General features: G+C 49.3%; 1 protein-coding gene and 1 non-coding gene across 3 annotated transcripts in view; both read left to right on the plus strand.

Moving 5' to 3' along the window:
- Window positions 1-2,320: 2,320 nt before the first annotated feature.
- Window positions 2,321-2,402, plus strand: TRNAL-AAG (transfer RNA leucine (anticodon AAG)). Its single transcript has one exon. It is a non-coding gene; the product is annotated as a tRNA-Leu (tRNA).
- A 201-nt stretch (window positions 2,403-2,603) lies between these two features.
- The window catches only part of POLR3E (RNA polymerase III subunit E), a 32,269-nt gene continuing 15,227 nt past the window's right edge, over window positions 2,604-19,645 (plus strand). The window contains exons 1-9 of one of the 2 annotated variants that reach the window (XM_060031884.1): window positions 2,604-2,732; window positions 9,764-9,837; window positions 10,987-11,037; window positions 14,300-14,377; window positions 15,139-15,254; window positions 15,690-15,772; window positions 17,588-17,695; window positions 18,052-18,101; window positions 18,429-18,548. In XM_060031884.1, coding sequence (XP_059887867.1) covers window positions 9,802-9,837; window positions 10,987-11,037; window positions 14,300-14,377; window positions 15,139-15,254; window positions 15,690-15,772; window positions 17,588-17,695; window positions 18,052-18,101; window positions 18,429-18,548 — 642 coding nt within the window. In that variant the 5' untranslated portion in view covers window positions 2,604-2,732; window positions 9,764-9,801. Of the gene's footprint in view, window positions 2,733-9,763; window positions 9,838-10,986; window positions 11,038-14,299; window positions 14,378-15,138; window positions 15,255-15,348; window positions 15,462-15,689; window positions 15,773-17,587; window positions 17,696-18,051; window positions 18,102-18,428; window positions 18,549-19,645 lie in introns of those variants that run through there. The other variant, XM_060031885.1, reaches the window with a different exon arrangement.

Below are 19,645 nucleotides of genomic sequence, written 5' to 3' on the forward strand. Positions count from 1 at the left end.
TGCTTCTCCTGCTTATTAGTTTCACATCTGATTTTCATAAGCCAGCTATGTAATGGGACTGCAGGTCTGCAAGAAATGCCCAAAAGGAGGCCCTGGGCTCTGTCTTCCAGGATCAGCCTGCATCCCTGTTAAGCATTCTGGTAGGGACAGACCTGAATTGCTGCAAATGTTCTGGCAGAAATACCTTTAGCTCTGTTTGAGCCCTTACCACGCAAGGATAGTTCATTTGTTACAGCTACCAGGTAACCCTATCTTTAGCAGAAAAGAGGAATTTATTACAATGATAAAGGGATGTCTCCAAGAATGTGAATTCCACTGGGCCCCGGGAAGAGTCTTGAGTTGGGAGCCACAAAACCATCAGAATTTCTCTATGACTTTCTGCTCTTCTTCTCATTTTATCATTATTTTTCTCTACTTCTCCAGTCCATCTCACAGAATATGACCACCCCAAATCCCACGTTCTCCCTAGTTCCAGTCAGTCAATCTCAGAGACTAACTCCAACACTTAACACAGTGAAAATAACAAGCCAGGAACTCACCATGTCTCAGTTCAGATTCTCAAAAGAGAATCTGATTGGTCCAACCTCTGTCCTATGTTTACTATAGAGCCCACTGGCCATGGTTTGGGGATGGTGGCTACCCAGAGGGTGGACCCACCCTCTCGGCTGGTCAGGCAATTCCTAGAAAAGTGGGATTAGGCGGAGATTCCAGCAATTATTTTCCACCATGGGGATATTTCCTTTTGGAAAACCCGCCACATAACTCACAAACACAGTGCCTCTTGGTACTGAAACACTGTGAGTAGATCAGTGCTTCTATTGATCTCAAGAACTATAGATCCCCCAACAATGCCTGGCCTAGAGAGATGGCTGCTTCTGTATTTTTTTAAAGATTTCTTTAAAAGTAACAAACTCTCCCAGTACAATGAAGTCTTTGCATATCAATACTTATTTTAAAGGTAGCTGGAGAAAAAAATGGGTTAAGGAGGAACTGCAGAGGAGGAATATGGAATGCCCAAATATCAAGGTGTCTGCCAACTGGATATTAACCAGAAACTTGAATATAACAACTTAATATAAACAACTTAAATGTCCATATTCATAGTATGGAATAAATTAGATCTAAATGTGTCACAATAAATCAAAAACATAATGTTGGAGGAGAAAAGCAAGTTGCAGAATGATATTGGTACAACGTAGTAAGGTTTATGTAAATGAAAAGCAAAAAAAGAAGATCATACTATGTATTGTTCATGGGTGTATGCACACACACACACACACACACACACACACAAGGATAGATAGATAGATAGATATGAAAGTATAAGAATGAATTGGAAGGATACACATCAAATTCATAATAGTTATAGCCAAGGGAGATGTTTGGGAAGGGGTTATATTTTCATTTGTAATAGTCTAATTCTTTTTGTTTGTAATTGTCTAATATTTTTAATAGATTTTTAAAAGGACAACGTATTCACACTTTTAATAAAAAGCATATACATAGGAAAAGAATTGGAAGTGAAATGCCACCAATATTAGGTAGTGGGAATGTGGATGATTATTTTTTCTTTGTACTTTTTCTGTATTTTTAAATATCTATATATCAACATGAATAGATATTTAAAAAACATAGTCGGGTGAAAAAACAGTTGCAGATAAATACTAACAGCATGATAATATTTATATTTATGTAAAAACCCATAACAATAAAACCAAAACATCTATTTTCTATGGATATATCTATTATGAATATATCCATATATATCCATATAAATTCACAGTAGAAGATCCAGAAGGATATACAGTATGCTAAGCTGTATAATGGTTACCTCTGCGGACTTACGATAGACGCCAAAGGTAAAAGAACATTTGTATTGTATCTGCAAAGTTTTCATATTTGCAACAATTCACATAGTATTTGTGTAACTAAAAATTAAAACACATAATTTTTTAGAGAAAACTGCCCCACCAGTTCCCGTGGTTTGGCTTCTGAAGCCCCTGGTGCGGGTTGCTGCTGAAATCCATCATTTCTCCCATGTGAGTTAACTTGACGTCTCCGAGTTAAACGTCCTACCCAGAATACAGATTCTTAAAGTGCTTTTCATTCTAAGACCTGTTCAGAAGTGTGGGTCTAAGACCTGTTCAGAAGTGTGGGTCTAAATATTTGAGCAAATATTTTTCTTTTTAGTACCTGGCATGTTCTAAAATAGTTCTATAGGGATAAGGTAAAGCACATATGAAACAAACTCCCACAGAAATGAACTGCAATTGCAAATAAATGTATTAAGTAGTTTCCTAGAAGAGCCTAATCACAGCTGGGTAGCGTGGCCGAGCGGTCTAAGGCGCTGGATTAAGGCTCCAGTCTCTTCGGGGGCGTGGGTTCGAATCCCACCGCTGCCAAAGTGAGTTTTTTTTTGTTGCTGCTGCCTCCGTGTCTGGTTCTGTGTTCATCTCTGTTCCGCGGCTGCAACGACGCCCCCTGCTGCCAGGCGCGGCTGGCTGCCCGCATGAATGGAGCGGCGGAGGGGGCGGGCCCGCGCGCGCCTGGGCGGGGCATTGTGGGTAAAAGGAAGCGCGAGGGCCCTCCCCGCTAGCTCCCCCCACGTGTCCGCCGAGTTTCTCCACCAGCAACATGGCCGCTGCCTGAGAGGAGAGCCGGGCCGCCGCCGCCTGTGTAGCCCGCGGGTACCTGGGCCGTTGCCGCCGCCCGCGCGCGGGCCCGTCGGAGAGGTGAGTGCCGATGTGGCAGCGCCCGCCCAGGCTGGAGCCGGGCCGCACTCTCGAGGTGGACCTGGGCGGGGCTGCCGCGTAGGCCCGGAGGCCCGCGCCACCCGGTGCCAAGGGGCCGGCGGCCTCCCGGGACTCGGGCGGGAAGGACGGGCAGCCTGGCCCAGTAGACCAGGGCTGGCCGCAGGCTCCGACCTCGCCTCGGCCCGGCAGTCGGTGAGGCCGCGGCCGAGGCTGCCGGCGGTGACTCAGGGTCCAGCCACCTTGCCCCGCCCGGCTCAGACGGGCCTCCTACGGGAGCACCTGTCCGAAGGCAGCCGATGTCCTGCCGGCGTGGCGGCTCGTGGCAGTGGCTGCTTGGTGGGCGTGAGAAGGGGGCCTGACCACCCGCGAGGGAGGCGAAACCCATTGGACAGTGTGGCTCGGGGCTGGCGGCCCGCCCTGATGGGCAGGGGAAGGGTGCCCGGGCCCCCTCCTCGCCCCAGATTAGCTTCCGTCCGGCTAGGCCCGGAATTCTTCATTCATTTATTCCGGCCACCATTCAGGGCTAACTGGGAGCCAGCTACGTGCGGCGGATAGGGCCTTGATCATTTGATCAGAGGAGGTGTCAGTAAGCACGTAAACCAGTAAATAAAAAAGGTCGTTCTGTTGTGTTACCTTTAGAATCGTTGGGCTTGGGGGCAGAAAGAGGAGATCTTAGCAGTCGCCACAGTTTCTTTATCTGTGAAGTGGGGATAATAGAATTACCTACCTCATAGGTTTGTGGTGAGGGCCCAATAGGGTAAGACGGGAGAAGCCCCAGGTTGCAGTTAGTTTCGTGGCTGTGTTTCCTGCCTTTTTATATTGGAAGAAAACATTGGGCCACGTAGTAACAAACCTTCCCATAGGTTATTTATACCACATTCCTCTGAGGTCGGTAATTTTGTTATCCCCATTTTAGGGATGAAAATAGTGAGCAGTACTACTGCTCCGGGTGGACCACGGGTAGCAAACAGCGGACCTGGGATTTGAACTTGCACAGTTCCGCTCCAGAGTCCAGGCTCTTACCCACTATGCCATCCTGCCTCCTCTTAAAAAAAGTGTTCAGCATAGTCGTTAAGAATGAGAATAAGGCTCTTTGACATCAGCTAGACTCAGGTTTGTGTCCTAAGTCCGCCATTCTCCAGCCCTGTGACCTTGGGTAGGTTACTTACTCTCTGAACTTTAGTTTCCTTCTTTCTTAATTGGGGATGGTACAGCCCTATAAGGGCTATTGAGCAGATTAAATGAGATTGAGTATTAAGTCCTTAGAGAAGGGAGGGTCCGACTCAGTTGAGTTCATTCTTCCTGCCCCTAGGCCATCTCTCCTTTTAACAGGGGTGGAAACTGGGGTGACCCAAAGAGGGAGATGCCTTGTGCGAGGGGCACACAGCCAATAAGAATCCAGACCTTGAGACTATTTGCCCCGGGGCCCTTTCCTCTTAATTCACATTGTATATTGTCCTCACCTTGTCTCCCTCCCTCTAGTAACTGGAGATTATTTGGAGTTGCCTCTGCTTTTCTGATTGGCGGACAGGTTGGATTGCTGGGTGCAGCACTGATGCACCCAGCTGTGGTTTTCAGGCACCTCGTCTGCTCTGGACCCTTCCTTAGATTCACCTGATGTTCTTGTCCCCTTTCCGTTTGTTGAGCAGCCCCTGGCAGGGGATGTTTTCTGTGCTCAATGGCGTGGAGCCACTACCAGGGAGTACCCTTGTGGCCACAGGACACCCTGTTGAGGCCAAGGTGGTCACTGCTGCTGGGGAAGCTTGTCTTGTGGCCTGAGAGGATAGGCCACACCTCTATCCTCAAGTGTCCACAAGGCCCAAACCCTGAGGCCACTCGTCTCTGGATGGGGCTGAGTTAGGCTCACTGGGTAAAAGGTCTGTAACTGCCTGATTTCATGCACTCATTCACTCCATCATTCTTTGTACTATACTGAGTGTTTACTCCATGCCAGGCATTGTTCAGTTTTTTAAAAAGATAATAATCCCCATATCAACTTGATGAAGTAAATATAATCATCTCCATTTTATGGTTGAAGCACTGAGAGGCTTTCATGGAGCTTACGTTCTAGTGCAGAAGACAGACACACATAAGCAAATAGACTAGGTAGTTCCAGATTGTGATAAGAACCATGAAGGAAATAAAATGGGGATGTGGTAGTGACTGGAAATGGGTGGGGGGCTCTTTAAGGTGGATAGTCCGGGAACCTGTCTGTTCCTGGAGGGGGTGGGGGTGGTGATACTAGTGCAAAGGAGCCAGCCTTGAAAAGACCTGGGGAAAATAGGTGGTGTGCAAAGCTCCTGAGACAGGCTGGGGCTTAGCTTGTTGTAGGCCCAGCAAGATCGTATGGGGCCCTGGGGCCATGGAAAGGAATTTGGATGTTATTCTATGTGACAGTTGAAGGGTTTTGAGCAGGGGAATGATGTGATCTGTTTTTCCGCAAGGATAGCTCTGGGTGTTTCTGGGAGGATTGGAGGTAGGAAAGACTTGTTGAAGCAGTACTTTTCAAATTGCAGATCAAGATTTATTAGTGGGATGTGAAATCAGCTTAGGGGGTTTGTAACCAGTATTTTTAATTTTAATGAGTGAGGATAAAAATCATCACTGCATCAGATATAGTAGGGACAATGAATGGTTATGTGAAACCTTGTTTTAGTGAGGTAATTGTATGTATATTCCGGGTCGTTTATATGAAATGGATTTCTTACTGTGGGTCTTAGGCTGAAAAACTTGAAAGCCCCTGAGTTGGATGATGTTGCCTGGGAGGATGAAGGGAGGTGATAATCCCTGCATTAACCGAATCATATATTCTATCTGGAGGGAGGAGCACCATCCTTCCTCAGCTCCTCCTTGACTGGGGAGAGGCCAATAGAGAAAGAGCTGAGAAAGCCTGTTTTGGGATCCTCCCAGGCCGTACCCTTTTAGTACCTACGTCGGTTCCCTGGTTCACCCAGAAGTCCCCAATCTCTCAGTTGTCCACAGAGCCAGCTGGAGAGAAGGTAGGTACTTTGCATACGTTTATGATCCTTGGCAGGTGAGGTGGGGTCTCAGGCTCTCCCATGCATTGCCCTCTGTCCGGGCGGTAACAGGCATTTGGGGTTTATGACTTTCTTCTAGTCTTCTAATATCGAACTGTTGAGGTAGCCTGCTTCCCTCTACTGTCTTCCTCTGCTCAGAGTCCTATGGTAGCTCCCTATTAAATGGCATTCCTGTGGTTTACTTATTCAGACAACACGTACGTATTGAGTGCCTGCTGTGTGCTAGGCACTGGGGGCCAGCAAGGGACGAAATAGATGAAAATCTCTGCCTTCATGTAGTTTACCACTTATTGGCAGTGGGGGTGAGGATGGATAATAAATACAGAGCTATAAACTGTCACATGGTGATACGTGCTACGGAGAAAACCAGAGCAGGGAAGGAGCTGGCGGGGCGGGGTGTTGTGATTTTGAATTGGGTGGACGGGGAAAGTCTTAGCTATGAGGTAGGATCTGAGCAAAAACCTGAAAGAGGTGAAGGAGGGAGCCATGAGGTTATGGGGGCTGGTAGAGCAGTTACAAAAGCCCAGAGGTGAGGGATGGGGGAGGGAAGGAGACCTGTGGGAGATGAGGTCTGAAAGGAGAAGGGTCAGGGAGGGAGTTGTCTAGGGCCTCACATGGGATGAAAAAGACTTTGTCTTTTATTTCTGAGTGAGATGGGAAGACTTTGAGGGCGGAGGAGTGATGTGATTGCCGGCTGTGGGGTGGGCTGTGGGGTGAGCAAAGACCGTAGGAGGCAAAGGTGGAAGCAGGGAGACCAGTTAGGAGGCTGCTGCTCTAAGGCGGGCAGGAGATGGAGGTGGCAGTGGGGGTGGGCAGATTCCCGACATACTTAGAAGGCACAGCTGACAGGATTTGCTGGTGTGGGGCGAGAGGAAGAGAAGCACTGAGGATGATGCCATTGTTTTGTCCTGAGCATTCTCAGCGCCTGGAATGTATATCTGGAATAAGCGAGATGACTCCGCTTGGTGGCTGGGGCAGGGGGCTTAGATGCCATTGAATCCCATGGTGAAAATATTTATGTTCTTTTAAGTATTAAACCATTCAAATGTTAGGTAGATAAGACAAGAATCGAGCTGGTCTTACCTAAAAGTAGAGGTCTGGGAACTGCTGAGATTGGAGGGTGCGCAGGTGCCTTTCTAACTGTGCCCATCCCCTCCCTTTGGGAATATGAAGGGTCATCCCAGCTGAATTACAGTCAGCCCTCCACATTCATGGATTCAGCTAACCTCAGAAACTAAATTTGCCCTGCGCCTGGCAACTATTTACATTGTATTAGGTATTATAATTAACCTAGAGATGATTTAAAATATACCATGTGCTCTAATATCATTCTTTTACAGGTAGCTGTCCAGTTTTCCCAGCACCACTTATTGAAGATGCTGTCTTTTCTCCATTGTATGTTCTTTCCTCCTTTGTCATAAATTAGGTGACCATATGTGCGTGGGTTTATCTCTGGGCTTTCTGTCCTGTACCATTGATCTATATTTCTGTTTTTGTGCCAGTACCATACTGTCTTGATTACTGTAGCTTTGTAGTATAGTTTAAATTCTGGGAGCCTGATTCCTCCAGCTCTGTTTTTCTTTCTCAAGATTGCTTTGGCTATTCGGGGTCTTTTTGTGTTTCCATACAAATTGTAAAATTTTTTGTTCTAGTTCTGTGAAAAATGCCATTGGTAATTTGATAGGGATTGCACTGAATCTGTAGATTGCTTTGGAATGGGCATCATCAAAAAATCTACAAACAATAAATGCTGGAGAGGGTGTGGAGAAAAGGGAACCCTCTTGCACTGTTGGTGGGAATGTAAATTGATACAGCCACTGTGGAGAACAGTATGGAGGTTGGTTAAAAAACTAAAAATAGAACTACCATATGACCCAACAATCCCACTACTGGGCATATACCCTGAGAAAACCATAACTCAAAGGACACATGTACCCCAATGTGCATTGCAGCACTATTTACAATAGTCAGGACGTGGAAACAATCTAAACGTCCAGCAACAGATGAATGGATACAGAAGATGTGGTACATATATACAATGGAATATTACTCAGCCATAAAAAGGAACGGAATTGGGTCATTTATAGAGATGTGGATGGACTTAGAGACTATCATACAGAGTGAAATAAGTCAGAAAGAGAAAAATAAATATTGTGTATTAATGCACATCTGTGGAATCTAGAAAAATGGTACAGATGAACTGGTTTGCAAGGCAGAAATAGAGACACAGATGTAGAGAACAAACATATGGACACCAAGGGGGTAAGGTGGAGTGGGATGAATTGGGAGATTGGGACTAACATATATACGCTAATATGTATAAAATAGATAATTAATGAGGACTTGCTGTATAGCACAGGGAACTCCATTTCGCTGTACAGTAGAAACTAACTAACACAACATTGTAAAACAACTATACCCCAATTAAAAAAAAAAAAAAAAGGAACGAAATTGGGTCATTTGTAGAGACGTGGATGGACCTAGAGTCTGTCATATAGAGTGAAGTAAGCCAGAAAGAGAAAAACAAATATTGTATATTAACGCATATACGTGGAATCTAGAAAAATGGTACGGATGAACCTATTTGCAGAGCAGGAATAGAGACGTAGAGGTAGAGAACGGACGTGTGGACGTGTGGGGGGGAAGGGGAGGGTGGGACAAATTGGGAGACCAGGATTGACGTATGTACACTACCATGCATAAAATAGTTAACTAGCGGGAACATGCTATAAATAAAGCGCAAGAAGCTCAGCTCGGTGCTCTGTGATGACCGAGATGGGTGGGTTGGGGGGCGTGGGGTGGGAGGGAGGTCTAGTGGAGAGGGGATATAGGTATACATATAGCTGATTCACCTCATTGTACAGCAGAAACTAACTCAACATTGTAAAGCAATTATACTCCAATAAAAAAAAATTTTTTTATTGAAGAAAAGTATACGATGTGCTTAGGTTATATGCAAATACTGTGCCATCTTATGTAAGGGACTTGAACGTCCACAGATTTTGGTATCCTTGAGGGTCCTGGAACCAATCCCCCCTTACCCACTGATACCGAGGGACAGTGTACTCACCCTCCACCATGGCGACCTGCCGCCTTCCCTCCTTCAGGTACTTGAAGTGCTTCCTGTTGCCTGGAGTCCCTCTTCCCCTCTGCTATCCTGGCTTGTCCAAATCCTTCTGTCCTTCAAGGCCCAGCCCAAATGCCCCTTCCCCCAGCAGGAAGGCCCTTCCTTCCTCTGAACTCCCCTACCTGTAACTGCGACCTGAAGCTGGATGGCCTGGCATTGAGGTCCAGTGGGTCCCCTTGCTTCCTGTGTGGCTTTGGGTAAAACACATAAAAGCATCTCTGAGTTCCAGTCTCCTCGTTATGAAATGGGGACAATTAAGAGAAGAGTATGTATGTGAAGAGGGTCATTTTTAGACGTGCGCACACACACACACAGAAAAACCACAGAAAGGAGGTCATCTCACTCGGGGTTGGGTTTAAAGTCAGCTTGAAAATCAAATATCAGAGATGGAGTCACCCTGGAATCCAAGTCTTGGGACTGTCTGCTCTTCCTGCTGTGCATCAGGCTCTCTAAAGATTCCCCATGGCCCCCGATTACTTCTCGAGTGTTTTCATCACGGCTGTGGACCAGCCAGCCTCCATCCTCCTGCCTGGTGGTGAATTCTTTGTGAGTGGTCAGAAACTCCCAAAACTGGTCATTTATTCCTTCCCATGGGTGTAGCTGACATGTGGTGACCTGTTTACACCCATTGCTTGGTGGTTTCTGCCTGCTTTCTTTTTGTTTTTTGGCCGATGGGGTGTATAATGGGCTGTCCATTTTTGACTCTACGATAGATGTAGAAATAAGATCAGTTTCTGTTTGCTTCAGGCTCCTCCCTCCCAGAGGAGGGCTGCTTGCAGAATGGGTACCTAGGTGTGTTGGTTGAATAACTGACTCACGGTCCAGGCCTCTTGCTCTCCTTGCAGATCGAGTCCAAGGACCGCGCGGCTGGCTCCCCCCTAGTATGGCCAATGAAGAGGATGACCCAGTCATACAAGAGGTAACTGCTGTTCCCCACCCTCTGCCGGGATGGGGTCCCTTCCATCCATCCTCAGGCCAGCCTGGGACCTGTTGGCGTCCTCTCTTCCTCATACCTGCCTGGCCGACCCCTCACTTCTTTCAGGTGTCTGATCCAGCATCACCTTGTCAGAGAGGATTCCCTGACCCTCCTGCCTCATGTGACGTTCTCCTGCACACCCTCCCTAGCCCCTTACCTTGGCCATACCTTGCGTTTGGCCACAACACCTCTCAGCCCCTACACATAAGTTTCCTTCCACTAAAGTGTAAGCCTCATGAGGGCAGGGATTTTGTCCTGTTCACCGCTGTGTCTGCAAAGCCAAGTCCAGTGCCTGGCAATTAATAGATACTCAGTGACTATTTGTTGAATGAATGAATGGGTTTGACAGCTCCCTCTTCTTCACGCTCTTATGCAGATTCGGTCATTCAGCAGTTGTTCACTGAATCCATGATGTGCTGGGGGCTGTGACAGCAGGGAGCCAGGCAGTGTTCTGCCCTTGGGAAGCTTAGGATCTGTGAGGCGAGACTGACAAGGAAGGGGTCTCAAGATGCAGACGGTGGTTCCAGAGTCAGCCCAGACCAAGACATATCTTAGAGGCCCTGGGCCTTTGCACATGCTCTTTCCGTCACATATGCCTCCCCTGTGCCTGATGAGCCTCCATTCATCCTTAAGGCCTGGAGGTGGGCGAGAACATGGTTCATAGGAAGAGCTAGGAAGCAGGAAGGTAAACTGCAGGTGGGGCAGGGGCGGTGAGGGTTGAGAAGAGCGAGCCAAGTCACACCACCTGAAGACAGGCCAATCCAGGACAGGTGATGGAGGGCACAGGGAGGAAGTCCTCCCCTGCCCCATCCTCATCAGAAAAGCGTTTAATCGGGCCCTCTGGGATGCATCCTGATCTGGGCAGCCTCGGAGTATGTTTTTATTGGGTTATGGTGGACCTGGGCAGGGGGCTCTGGACATACCCAGGTTGGAGATTTGGTTCCCTTTATTTTTAGCATCAGCTGAGCTATTTCGTCTTCCCCAAATGACCTCAGAGCCATTATCCCTGAAATTTGAGGAGCATGCTTGTGCCCGGGGCAGGTTGGGAATTGGGTTCTGTCTCCTGGTTAAGTCTTCTTCCCTTGTTCCCAGATCGACGTGTACTTGGCCAAAAGTCTGGCAGAGAAGCTCTATCTGTTTCAGGTAATTATAGGACATAAAGGTAAAGGGGGAAAAAAAAGCAAGTGTTGGTGGGTGGTGGAGACACAGTAAGTGGTAGGCCAGGAACAATTTGAAACCTCCACGTTGCTTAGAATTCTTGGCAACAGAGGGTGTTTTGTAAGACAGTTTCTTTGCTTTTATGGGCAGGTCAATAGTAATCTCTCATTTTGAAGATGGGAAAACCAAGGCAACCCTAAGAGGCAGAACAGTGTAGTGGATAAAGCTTGGGCCCTGGGGACAGTCTCCCGGCCTTGAGGCGTGGCTGTGAGGCCTTGGGCAAGTTCCTTTAAAAAAAAAAAAAAAAAATCTCTCTGTGCCTCAGTTTCTTTATTTGCAAAGTGGTGATAGTAATAATATCTGCCTGATAGGGTCCCCACGGGGATCAGGTGAGTCCGTATTAAAGTGCTTAGAACACCACCTGCCTGGTGCAGGGTTAGCGCCAAGAGTGATCCCCACCGCTGTAACTGAGACTCGGGGAGCAGCTTTCTGGGGCAGCTCCCGCCAGCAGGGTGCGCCTCTGTCTGCTAGCTGTGAGTCCCCCCAGTTGTTATTCCTGCCCCCTCCCCTCTTAGCTGGGCTGAGTTTAATCATAGTCACTCACAGGTGTTAACCCTAGACTGTCTGCAGGCACCATTCAAAGCATTTTACATATGTTAACTCATCTCCTCCCACAACATCCCTGTGGTGGTTACTATTGTAATTTTATAACAGCTTTATTGAGATCTAATTCACACCCATGCAGCTTCCCTGTTTAAGTGTAGATGCAGTGGATTTTAGTCTGTCCACAGGGTTGTGCAGCCAGCGGCCCAGTCTATTTTAGGAAGTGTTTGCTGCTGCTCTGCCCTCGCTCCCTGCAGTCCTAGGCAACCGTTAACCTATTTTCTGTCCATGGATTTGCCTGTTCTGGACATTTCATACAAATGGAGTCATGTAATATGTGGCCTTTTGTGTCTGGCTCTTTTGTTTAACGTGGCGTTTCCAAGGCTTTTCCATGTAATAGCATGTATCGGCACCTCATCTCCAAGGCTCTTCCGTGTAATAGCATGTATCAGCACCTCATTTCTTTTTATGGATGAATATACTTCACTGTATGGACCTATATGCCACATTTTATTTCTCCATGCATCAGTTGATGGGTATTTGGGTTGTTGCCATGTTTTGGCTATTATGCACAATGCTGCTATGAACATTCCCGTCCAAGTGTTTGTGTGGAGAGTTTTTCATTGCTCTTGAGTATATACCTGGGAGTGGAATTGCTGGGTCCTATAGAAACTATGTTTAATATTTTGAGGAAATGACAGACTGTTTTGAACCACTTTACATTCCTAGCAGTAAGGTTGTTAAGTATTTTTGTCCCCACGTTGCATATAAGAAAAAGAGGCCCAGGGAGGCTAGTAACTTGCACAAGGGGCCTGGAACAGGGTGGCAGCACCCTCCAAGCATGTGCTGGGAAGAGGCCCGGTGTTGGGCCCCTGGCATCTGCCTTTACAGGCCGTGGCACTGGGGGCTGTTGTCTGCACCTGCTTCCTTGACTGACTGCAGAGGGATGGAACGGATGGTGGTGACAGTGACCCACGTGTGTTCATAGTGTGCCAGGCCCAGTGCCGGGTGTCGGCTCCACCTGCCTCATTCCCTGCTCCGAATGGTCTGGGAGGCGAGGAGCTTGCCTGAGTACACAGGGAGCAAGTGGCAGAGTTAGGACCGTCTGATTCTAGAACTGGCACCCTTCCCCACCACGCTTCCCGGCCATCAGGAGATCACAGAGCTGCCTGGACCTTGGCAGACCAGGGGCCTCCTGGGCTGTCGTGGGCTAGCCTGTCCCAGCTCAGGGCTCAGCCCAGACCAGCTGTGCTCCAGGCCGTTCCTGGACCTAAGTTCCAAGTTCCTGCCCCAAGCTTCAGCCCAGGAAGCAGGGAGGAGTCATTGTATTGCTATTTAAGTGAGCTTTTAGGAAACAGCCATTTCCTTGGGCTAGAATGCAGCTGATCTCAAATGGCCTCCAAAGGAGGGTTCCTTTATGCACTGCCACACCTCCACCAGGCTCATTCATAGCGATGGTCACAGCCTTTTGCAAGTGAGTCCAAACCATGACTCATCCATCCACCCAGTGGCATATGTAAAGCACGGGAGAAAGAAAGGAAGAGTGCGTCTGTGGGGAAGGATGTCTCTACATCCTTCTTTGTTCAGAGAAAAGAAGCGATTTCAGAGCAGTATGCTCAGATGTGACATAACTTCACACCTGATGACACTGGGGCCCAGAGAGAGCTCTCTGAGCAGGTCACTGGCAGACCAGCTCCCTTCTCTGTCATCAACTTTTTATTATGGAAAAGTCCACACATCAGCAAAAGGAGAGAGAATGGGATAGTGATTCCCATAGATCTGTCGGCTGAAAAAAAAAAAGCACAAACAGTTGAGAATTATGTTTTATTCGGCGGTCGTTCTGAGGACTTAAGTCCGGGAGATAGCCTCTCAGGTAGCCCTGAGGAGCTATTCTGAAGAGGTAAGAGAGGAGTCAGGACTTACAGGAGTTTTTGCAAAACAACAACAAAACCCCAGGGAGTCAGAACATCGGATTACTGTTTGTTAAAGAAATCCAGACTCTCCGAGTTAATGAATTTAGCACTTTTCTATGTATGGGAAGTGGCAGGAGTCTGGGCTAATTGAAATCATTCCTTTGTTATGCACCTTAACTATCTAGGGCCAGTCTCCTGTTTTCTCCATCCTGAGTCCCCTTAGGGTGCACTGTAGGGGGAGTGGCTGCAAGGCAGAGGGTTTGAAGGCCACAACATCCTTTGTGGCAGGTGATATCCTTTGTCCACAGATCCATCGTCAGGCTTTAGCAGTGAGCAGTGTTCGCCAGTTTTGTTTTCCCTCTTTGCTTCCTGTGGTCTCGTTTCCCTTGTCCTTCTCCACCTGGTTGACCTGTAAACTAGCAGTTAGACTTCGGACCCTTCCTCTTGACTCCCATGGCGGTGCACTTGACGTCCTAGGGCCCATGGGGCTATGCATGCTGGGGCCTGTCTGATGCTTAGGCATGTCCCTTGGACATTTGAAAATTGCTCTTTGGAAGGAAACCAGGTGGAGCCAGTGAGAATGGGATGCAGGGATGCAGGCAGAGACCAGCGAGGGCCTCTGGTCTGGGGTGGGCGTGGAGGGTGGCTATTGATTCTTGGCCAGCGCCTCTGAAGCTCAGCTCTCACTGGGGCTGGGCAGGGTGGACTGACGACTCCCTTCCCTTCCCCAGTACCCTGTGCGTCCAGTCTCGATGACCTATGATGACATTCCGCACCTCTCAGCCAGGATCAAGCCCAAGCAGCAGAAGGTGGGGCTACCCTCTTGGGTGGAGGTGGAGGGAGGGGAGGGGTGGTAGGGTGGGAGCTGAAAGAATCCAGGAGACAGACCTTTTGGGGGTGGAAGCGCAGAGGAGTGATTGGAGAGTTAGGAAGAAAACCAGCAGCTTGCAGGGCCTTGAAAGCTGCAGGAGGAAAAACTTCCAGAAAGAAGGGGGGTGGGCAGCTCCAGAGAGGCCAGGGAGGAGTGAGGCTTGAGATGAACTAGAACATGGGGTGGGTGGACCCACGTTCACAGGACAGGGCAGGGCCAATGCGAAGAGAGCACGATATGGGGAATCTAGTGCCTCTCAGGGCTAGGGTGACGGAACAGGAGACATGCCTTTCCTCGGGCACCTGCCGCTCCAGGCCCTGTTGCCATGTAAAAAGCTGTACCAGTATTGCCAATTCTGCTGACTTTTCAAAAGAAGTTGGAAATAAGGATAAAAGAGAAAAGCTCTTGATTTTTAAACGTTGGCACCTAATTTAGATTTGGGGGAGTGGAATTGTGGGTGCGGGCAAGCAAAACTACATGAACCCCCTCCCAAAGAAAGCACTCTGGCTTTTCTATTGGAATTTGGCTTTGTGGCTTTTGTGTAGACTGAAGCCTAGGGGCCCTCGGAGAGGGATGGTGTCAGTCCTGCTTCTGGGCAGGGACTGGGGTTAGGGAGATAGGCATGGTGGGTTTGAGGGGATCCCCTGAGGGCTGTGCCTTGGGGTCCTCATAGATGCTGGGGGTGTTTGGTGCCTCCAGGTGGAGCTTGAGATGGCCATCGACACGCTGAATCCCAACTATTGCCGCAGCAAAGGGGAGCAGATCGCGCTGAACGTGGACGGGGCCTGCACTGACGAGACCAGCACATACTCCTCGTGAGTTCCCCAAGGCCTCCGAGCTTCACGTTTTTCAAATACGAGCCTTCCAGAGCCCTCAGAGATACCTAGGCCTTGTGCTCTACAGCTAAGCTTCCCACCAGCGTCCCGTCTTTGCATGGCTGGGCCTGGCGCAGACTCGTCCCCGTGGGAAACGTCTTCCCTCCCGAGATGGCTCCTCTGACCAAGTTCTTCCTGGGCTGAGAGGCAAGCTGGCCCCTCAACGGGAGAGGGAGCTCCCACCCACTGCTTGTTTCTTGGGCTGCACATGAGGTTTCCTCATCCCCAGCTCCCCTCCTGCGGCACCTGTGGCCTGTCCTGTGGCCTTGGTCTCTGGCAGTTGGATTTTAGGTGTCTGGGGTGGAGGGGGCTCCGCCTACAGGCCCAGGCCTGGAGCTTCCTTCCCCTTGACGTCTGTCCTCCCTGTGCTTGTAGGAAGCTGATGGACAAGCAGACGTTCTGCTCTTCCCAGACCACCAGTAACACATCCCGTTATGCTGCCGCGCTCTACAGGCAAGGTACCCGCGCTGGACATCCCTGACTGCCATGGCTTGTGAGGGCTGAGTGGGTGGGAGGGAAGCAGAATGGGGACTGGGACAGGAAGAGGACACCCCGAATGCTAGATACCCACAGAGGCCAGACAGGTTGTAGAAATGACAGATTGTCAGGGGAATGGAATTTGGCACCTCAAGGGACTTTTAGCTTGACACTACCATGCCCGATGGGGTGGAGGTCAAAGGTCATTGTCCTCCTGCGACACAGACACACACAGCATAACCTTTTGGATGGGGTAGAATTTTGTCTTAAATACGAGGTACTTAGGACCCAGTAATTCCATTCCTAGAAACCATCTACGCAAGAGAAATGAAAACACGTCTCCACACAAAAACTTGTATGTAGGTGTTCATAGCAGCATTATTCATGGTAGTGAAAAGTGGAAATGATCCAAATTCCATCAGCTGATGCACGGATAACAAAATATGGTATAGCCACACGTTAGAATATTATTTAGCCATAATAAGGAAAGAAGTACTGATAAGCACTCCAGCATGGGTGAGCCTTGAAAACTTTAGGCTAAGTGAAAGAAGCCAGGCGCAAAGGACCATGTGTTACGTGATTCCATTCATATGAAATGTCCAGAATAGGCGAACCCGTAGAGGCAGAAAGTAGCTTATTGGTTTCAGAGGCTGGGAGGAGAGTAGATGGGGAGCGACTGCTGATGATGGGTACAGGGTTTCTTTCTGGGGTGGTGAAAATGTTCTAAAGTTGATTGTGGTGCTGGTTTACTAGTTTGTGAATATGTTAAAATACATTGAATTGTATGCTTGAAATGGGTAAATTATATGGTATGTGAATTATATCTCAGTAAAGCAATTAAAAAGTACAAGGTTTCTATAAGTATTTAGAGTTTATAAAGCAATAAATGAAATTTGAGCACTTAGGAAATAAACTGTGATAGAATAAAGGTAATGTCAAATAACTATACTCTTCTATTTTGAACCCCAGTCTCAAGGATAGAGCTCTTTAAAGCCACATTCCTTGCAGCCAGGCCTAGTCACTTACTTACTTCTCGTCTCAAGCATTCTGCTCCCTCTGGAGTCCCAGAGAGCTTCCACAGAGCCTTAGTGTCTGTCTGATTTCTTTTCTTTCAAGGCTGCATTGGCTTGATTGAAATTGATTACCTTTGCACTGCCTCCCAGTGCACAGGTCTGATTCACAAGAGAAAGTCACGATCTTTGCCAGAGACGGCGTAGACACTCCTCCACCGGGCTCCGCCAGGCCTCCTCTCCAGCCCCGTTTGCACTAGCCAACTTCTTAACAGGACGGGTGGGATTTTGACAGGAAGAGGTGGGAGGATGAGGAGGAGAGGTCTGGGCTTGTGTGGGGTTAGGGAGGCGCTGAGGGTGGTCTGGCAGAGGCCTGGCGGGGGAAGAGCAGGGCGTGTTTGGTGTGGATGAGTGGCCCGGCGTGGCTGGAACAAGCGAGTGTGGGAGGGCATTGGGGACCGGGGTTGGGAGGCCCTTGAATACTGGAGCAGGAGGCTTTGCAGGCAAGCCTTAAGGAAGTGACATTGGGTGGAAGAGTCTGCGTTCATGTCTTCATCTGGTTTGTGTACTTCCTGTGTCCGGCACAGCCAGATCGGGTTGGGAATGGCCATCGGCCTGGTGGTCCCAAGGCTCTAGGACTGGGGGCTAGAGCAGAGGTGGGAGGTGGTTTGGCAGTGAGCCGAGGCCTTTAGGGGAGTCTGGGGCCCTTGGTATCTCCCTTGAGCCAAGCTGTGTGGGTCAGCCTCAGCTCCTAGAGTCAGGTCCAAGCCCTTCTTCCTCTGCCAGGTGAGCTCCACCTGACACCTTTACATGGCATCCTGCAGCTGCGGCCCAGCTTCTCCTACCTGGATAAGGCAGATGCCAAGCACCGTGAGAGGGAGGCAGCCAACGAGGGTGAGCTCTGGACCCCCAGCCCTGCTGTCTGTCTGTCTGTCTGTATACGTTAGCAGGATAGGTTGGTCATGGCAAGAAGTATTAAAGGGATGGATTATAGGATCCTTGGCAGCATCCCTGGCTGCTACCCACTGGATGCCAGGAGCACCCACCCCCACAATTACGACAACCAAAAATGTCTCTGAATTTCCACATGTCTCCTGGGGGGCAAAATTGCCCCTAATTGAAAACCACTGACTTAGGCAGCTACGTCGGTCCAGAAGGAGAATTCACAGGCTTCGCTGCTTGAGACCTGCCTGGTGGGTGGGGTGCAGAGCCTCCAACAGAAGCTGCAAGCAAGGCCTTTTCTTTTGCAGCGGGAGACTCTTCACAGGACGAGGCAGAAGAAGATGTGAAACAGATCACGGTGAGCTCTGGCCCTGAGAGAGAGTGCTGCCTGGGAGGCAGCAGGGCCAGCTTTGTAGCTCAGCTTCCTGGAAGCAGCAAGGGGTGGGAGGGTCTGCAGAGAACATGGGCTCTGGGGTGAAACATACAGAAACAGAGTCCATGCCGTAGAGCCTCCTTGCTGGGCTACCTGGAGGGATAACCTACCCTCTGCCCAGCCTGAATTGGGTGGCAGTGGGAAATGCCCCAGATGTGAGGTTCTCTGGCCTCCTGGTGGGTGCTGGGGCAGCAGCCTGGAAACGCCCCAGGCCTGAGGTTGTGGACCCGCCCCTCCCCGCCCCCCAACCAGGTGCGGTTCTCCCGGCCTGAGTCGGAGCAGGCCCGCCAGCGCCGCGTGCAGTCCTACGAGTTCCTGCAGAAGAAGCATGCTGAGGAGCCCTGGGTCCACCTGCACTACTATGGCCTGAGGGTGAGCTGGGGTCCCTGGGCGGTGCTGACACTGGCCAGGGTGGGGTCCTGGGAGAAAAGCCCCAGTGCCTGGGAAGTGTTACCTGGTGGCCTCATTGTCTCACATTTAACTTCTTTCAGATTCAGTCGTAGCCACTTGGTAGTGCCACAGGGAGAGAGGTTAAGCCCTGTGAGCAGTTTGTCCTCCCTTCCCACCTACTGTGTGCCCCAAGGGAGTGAGTCTGCCACATCACTGGTGGGGGTTGTGGCCCCCCGGGCACTCCCTGAGTGTGAGCATCTTGCGGGCTCAGTGAGGCTGTTTGGTTATGTACTTTTTTTTTTTTTTTTTTTTTTTGCCGTATGCGGGCCTCTCACTGTTGTGGCCTCTCCCGTTGCGGAGCACAGGCTCCGGACGCGCAGGCTCAGTGGCCATGGGTCACGGGTCCAGCCGCTCCGCGGCATGTGGGATCTTCCCGGACTGGGGCACGAATCCGCGTCCCCTGCATCGGCAGGTGGACTCTCAACCACTGCGCCACCAGGGAAGCCCTGGTTACGTACTTTTAAGTATCGTGGGCCCTGAATGAAGGCTAGACGCTTCATCGGCTGCTCTGTGGAGAATCAGCCATCTGTCCCATGGCTGAGTTCACTGTGCACCTGCCAAGGGTGATTTTTACTGTACTTAGAGCGCAGTCCTCGAAACTGTGTTGAGTAAGGGAAGCAATTGAATATTAGCTCACAAAGACACCATAGACAAGGGCTCCCCAGCGTTTTTCTGGGGGAGGAGCAACCCCTGATTATTCTGAAACCTTCCTGAAAGAGATTTGTGTTGACAGAGCCTTACGCTTTGGGTCAGTCAGACTTCCAGAAGCTCTGCTATTTCCTAGTGTGTAACCTTAGGCAAATTACTTAATCTCTCTGAGGCTCAGTTTCCTTATCTGTAAAATGGGAATAATAATAAGAGTACCTAATTTCATAGTTATTTTGGGGATGAGATGAGTTAGAGTATGTATACAGCCATTGGAGCAGGGCCTGGCACATAGATGCTCAGTGAATGTTAGTTGTTATTTTTATCATTGCTTTCAGTGTTCCTGTATCAGACAGGGCACTGAGGCGCGGGTG

The sequence above is a fragment of the Delphinus delphis genome, chromosome 15, assembly GCF_949987515.2.
Source record: "Delphinus delphis chromosome 15, mDelDel1.2, whole genome shotgun sequence".
Classification (NCBI taxonomy): domain Eukaryota; kingdom Metazoa; phylum Chordata; class Mammalia; order Artiodactyla; family Delphinidae; genus Delphinus; species Delphinus delphis.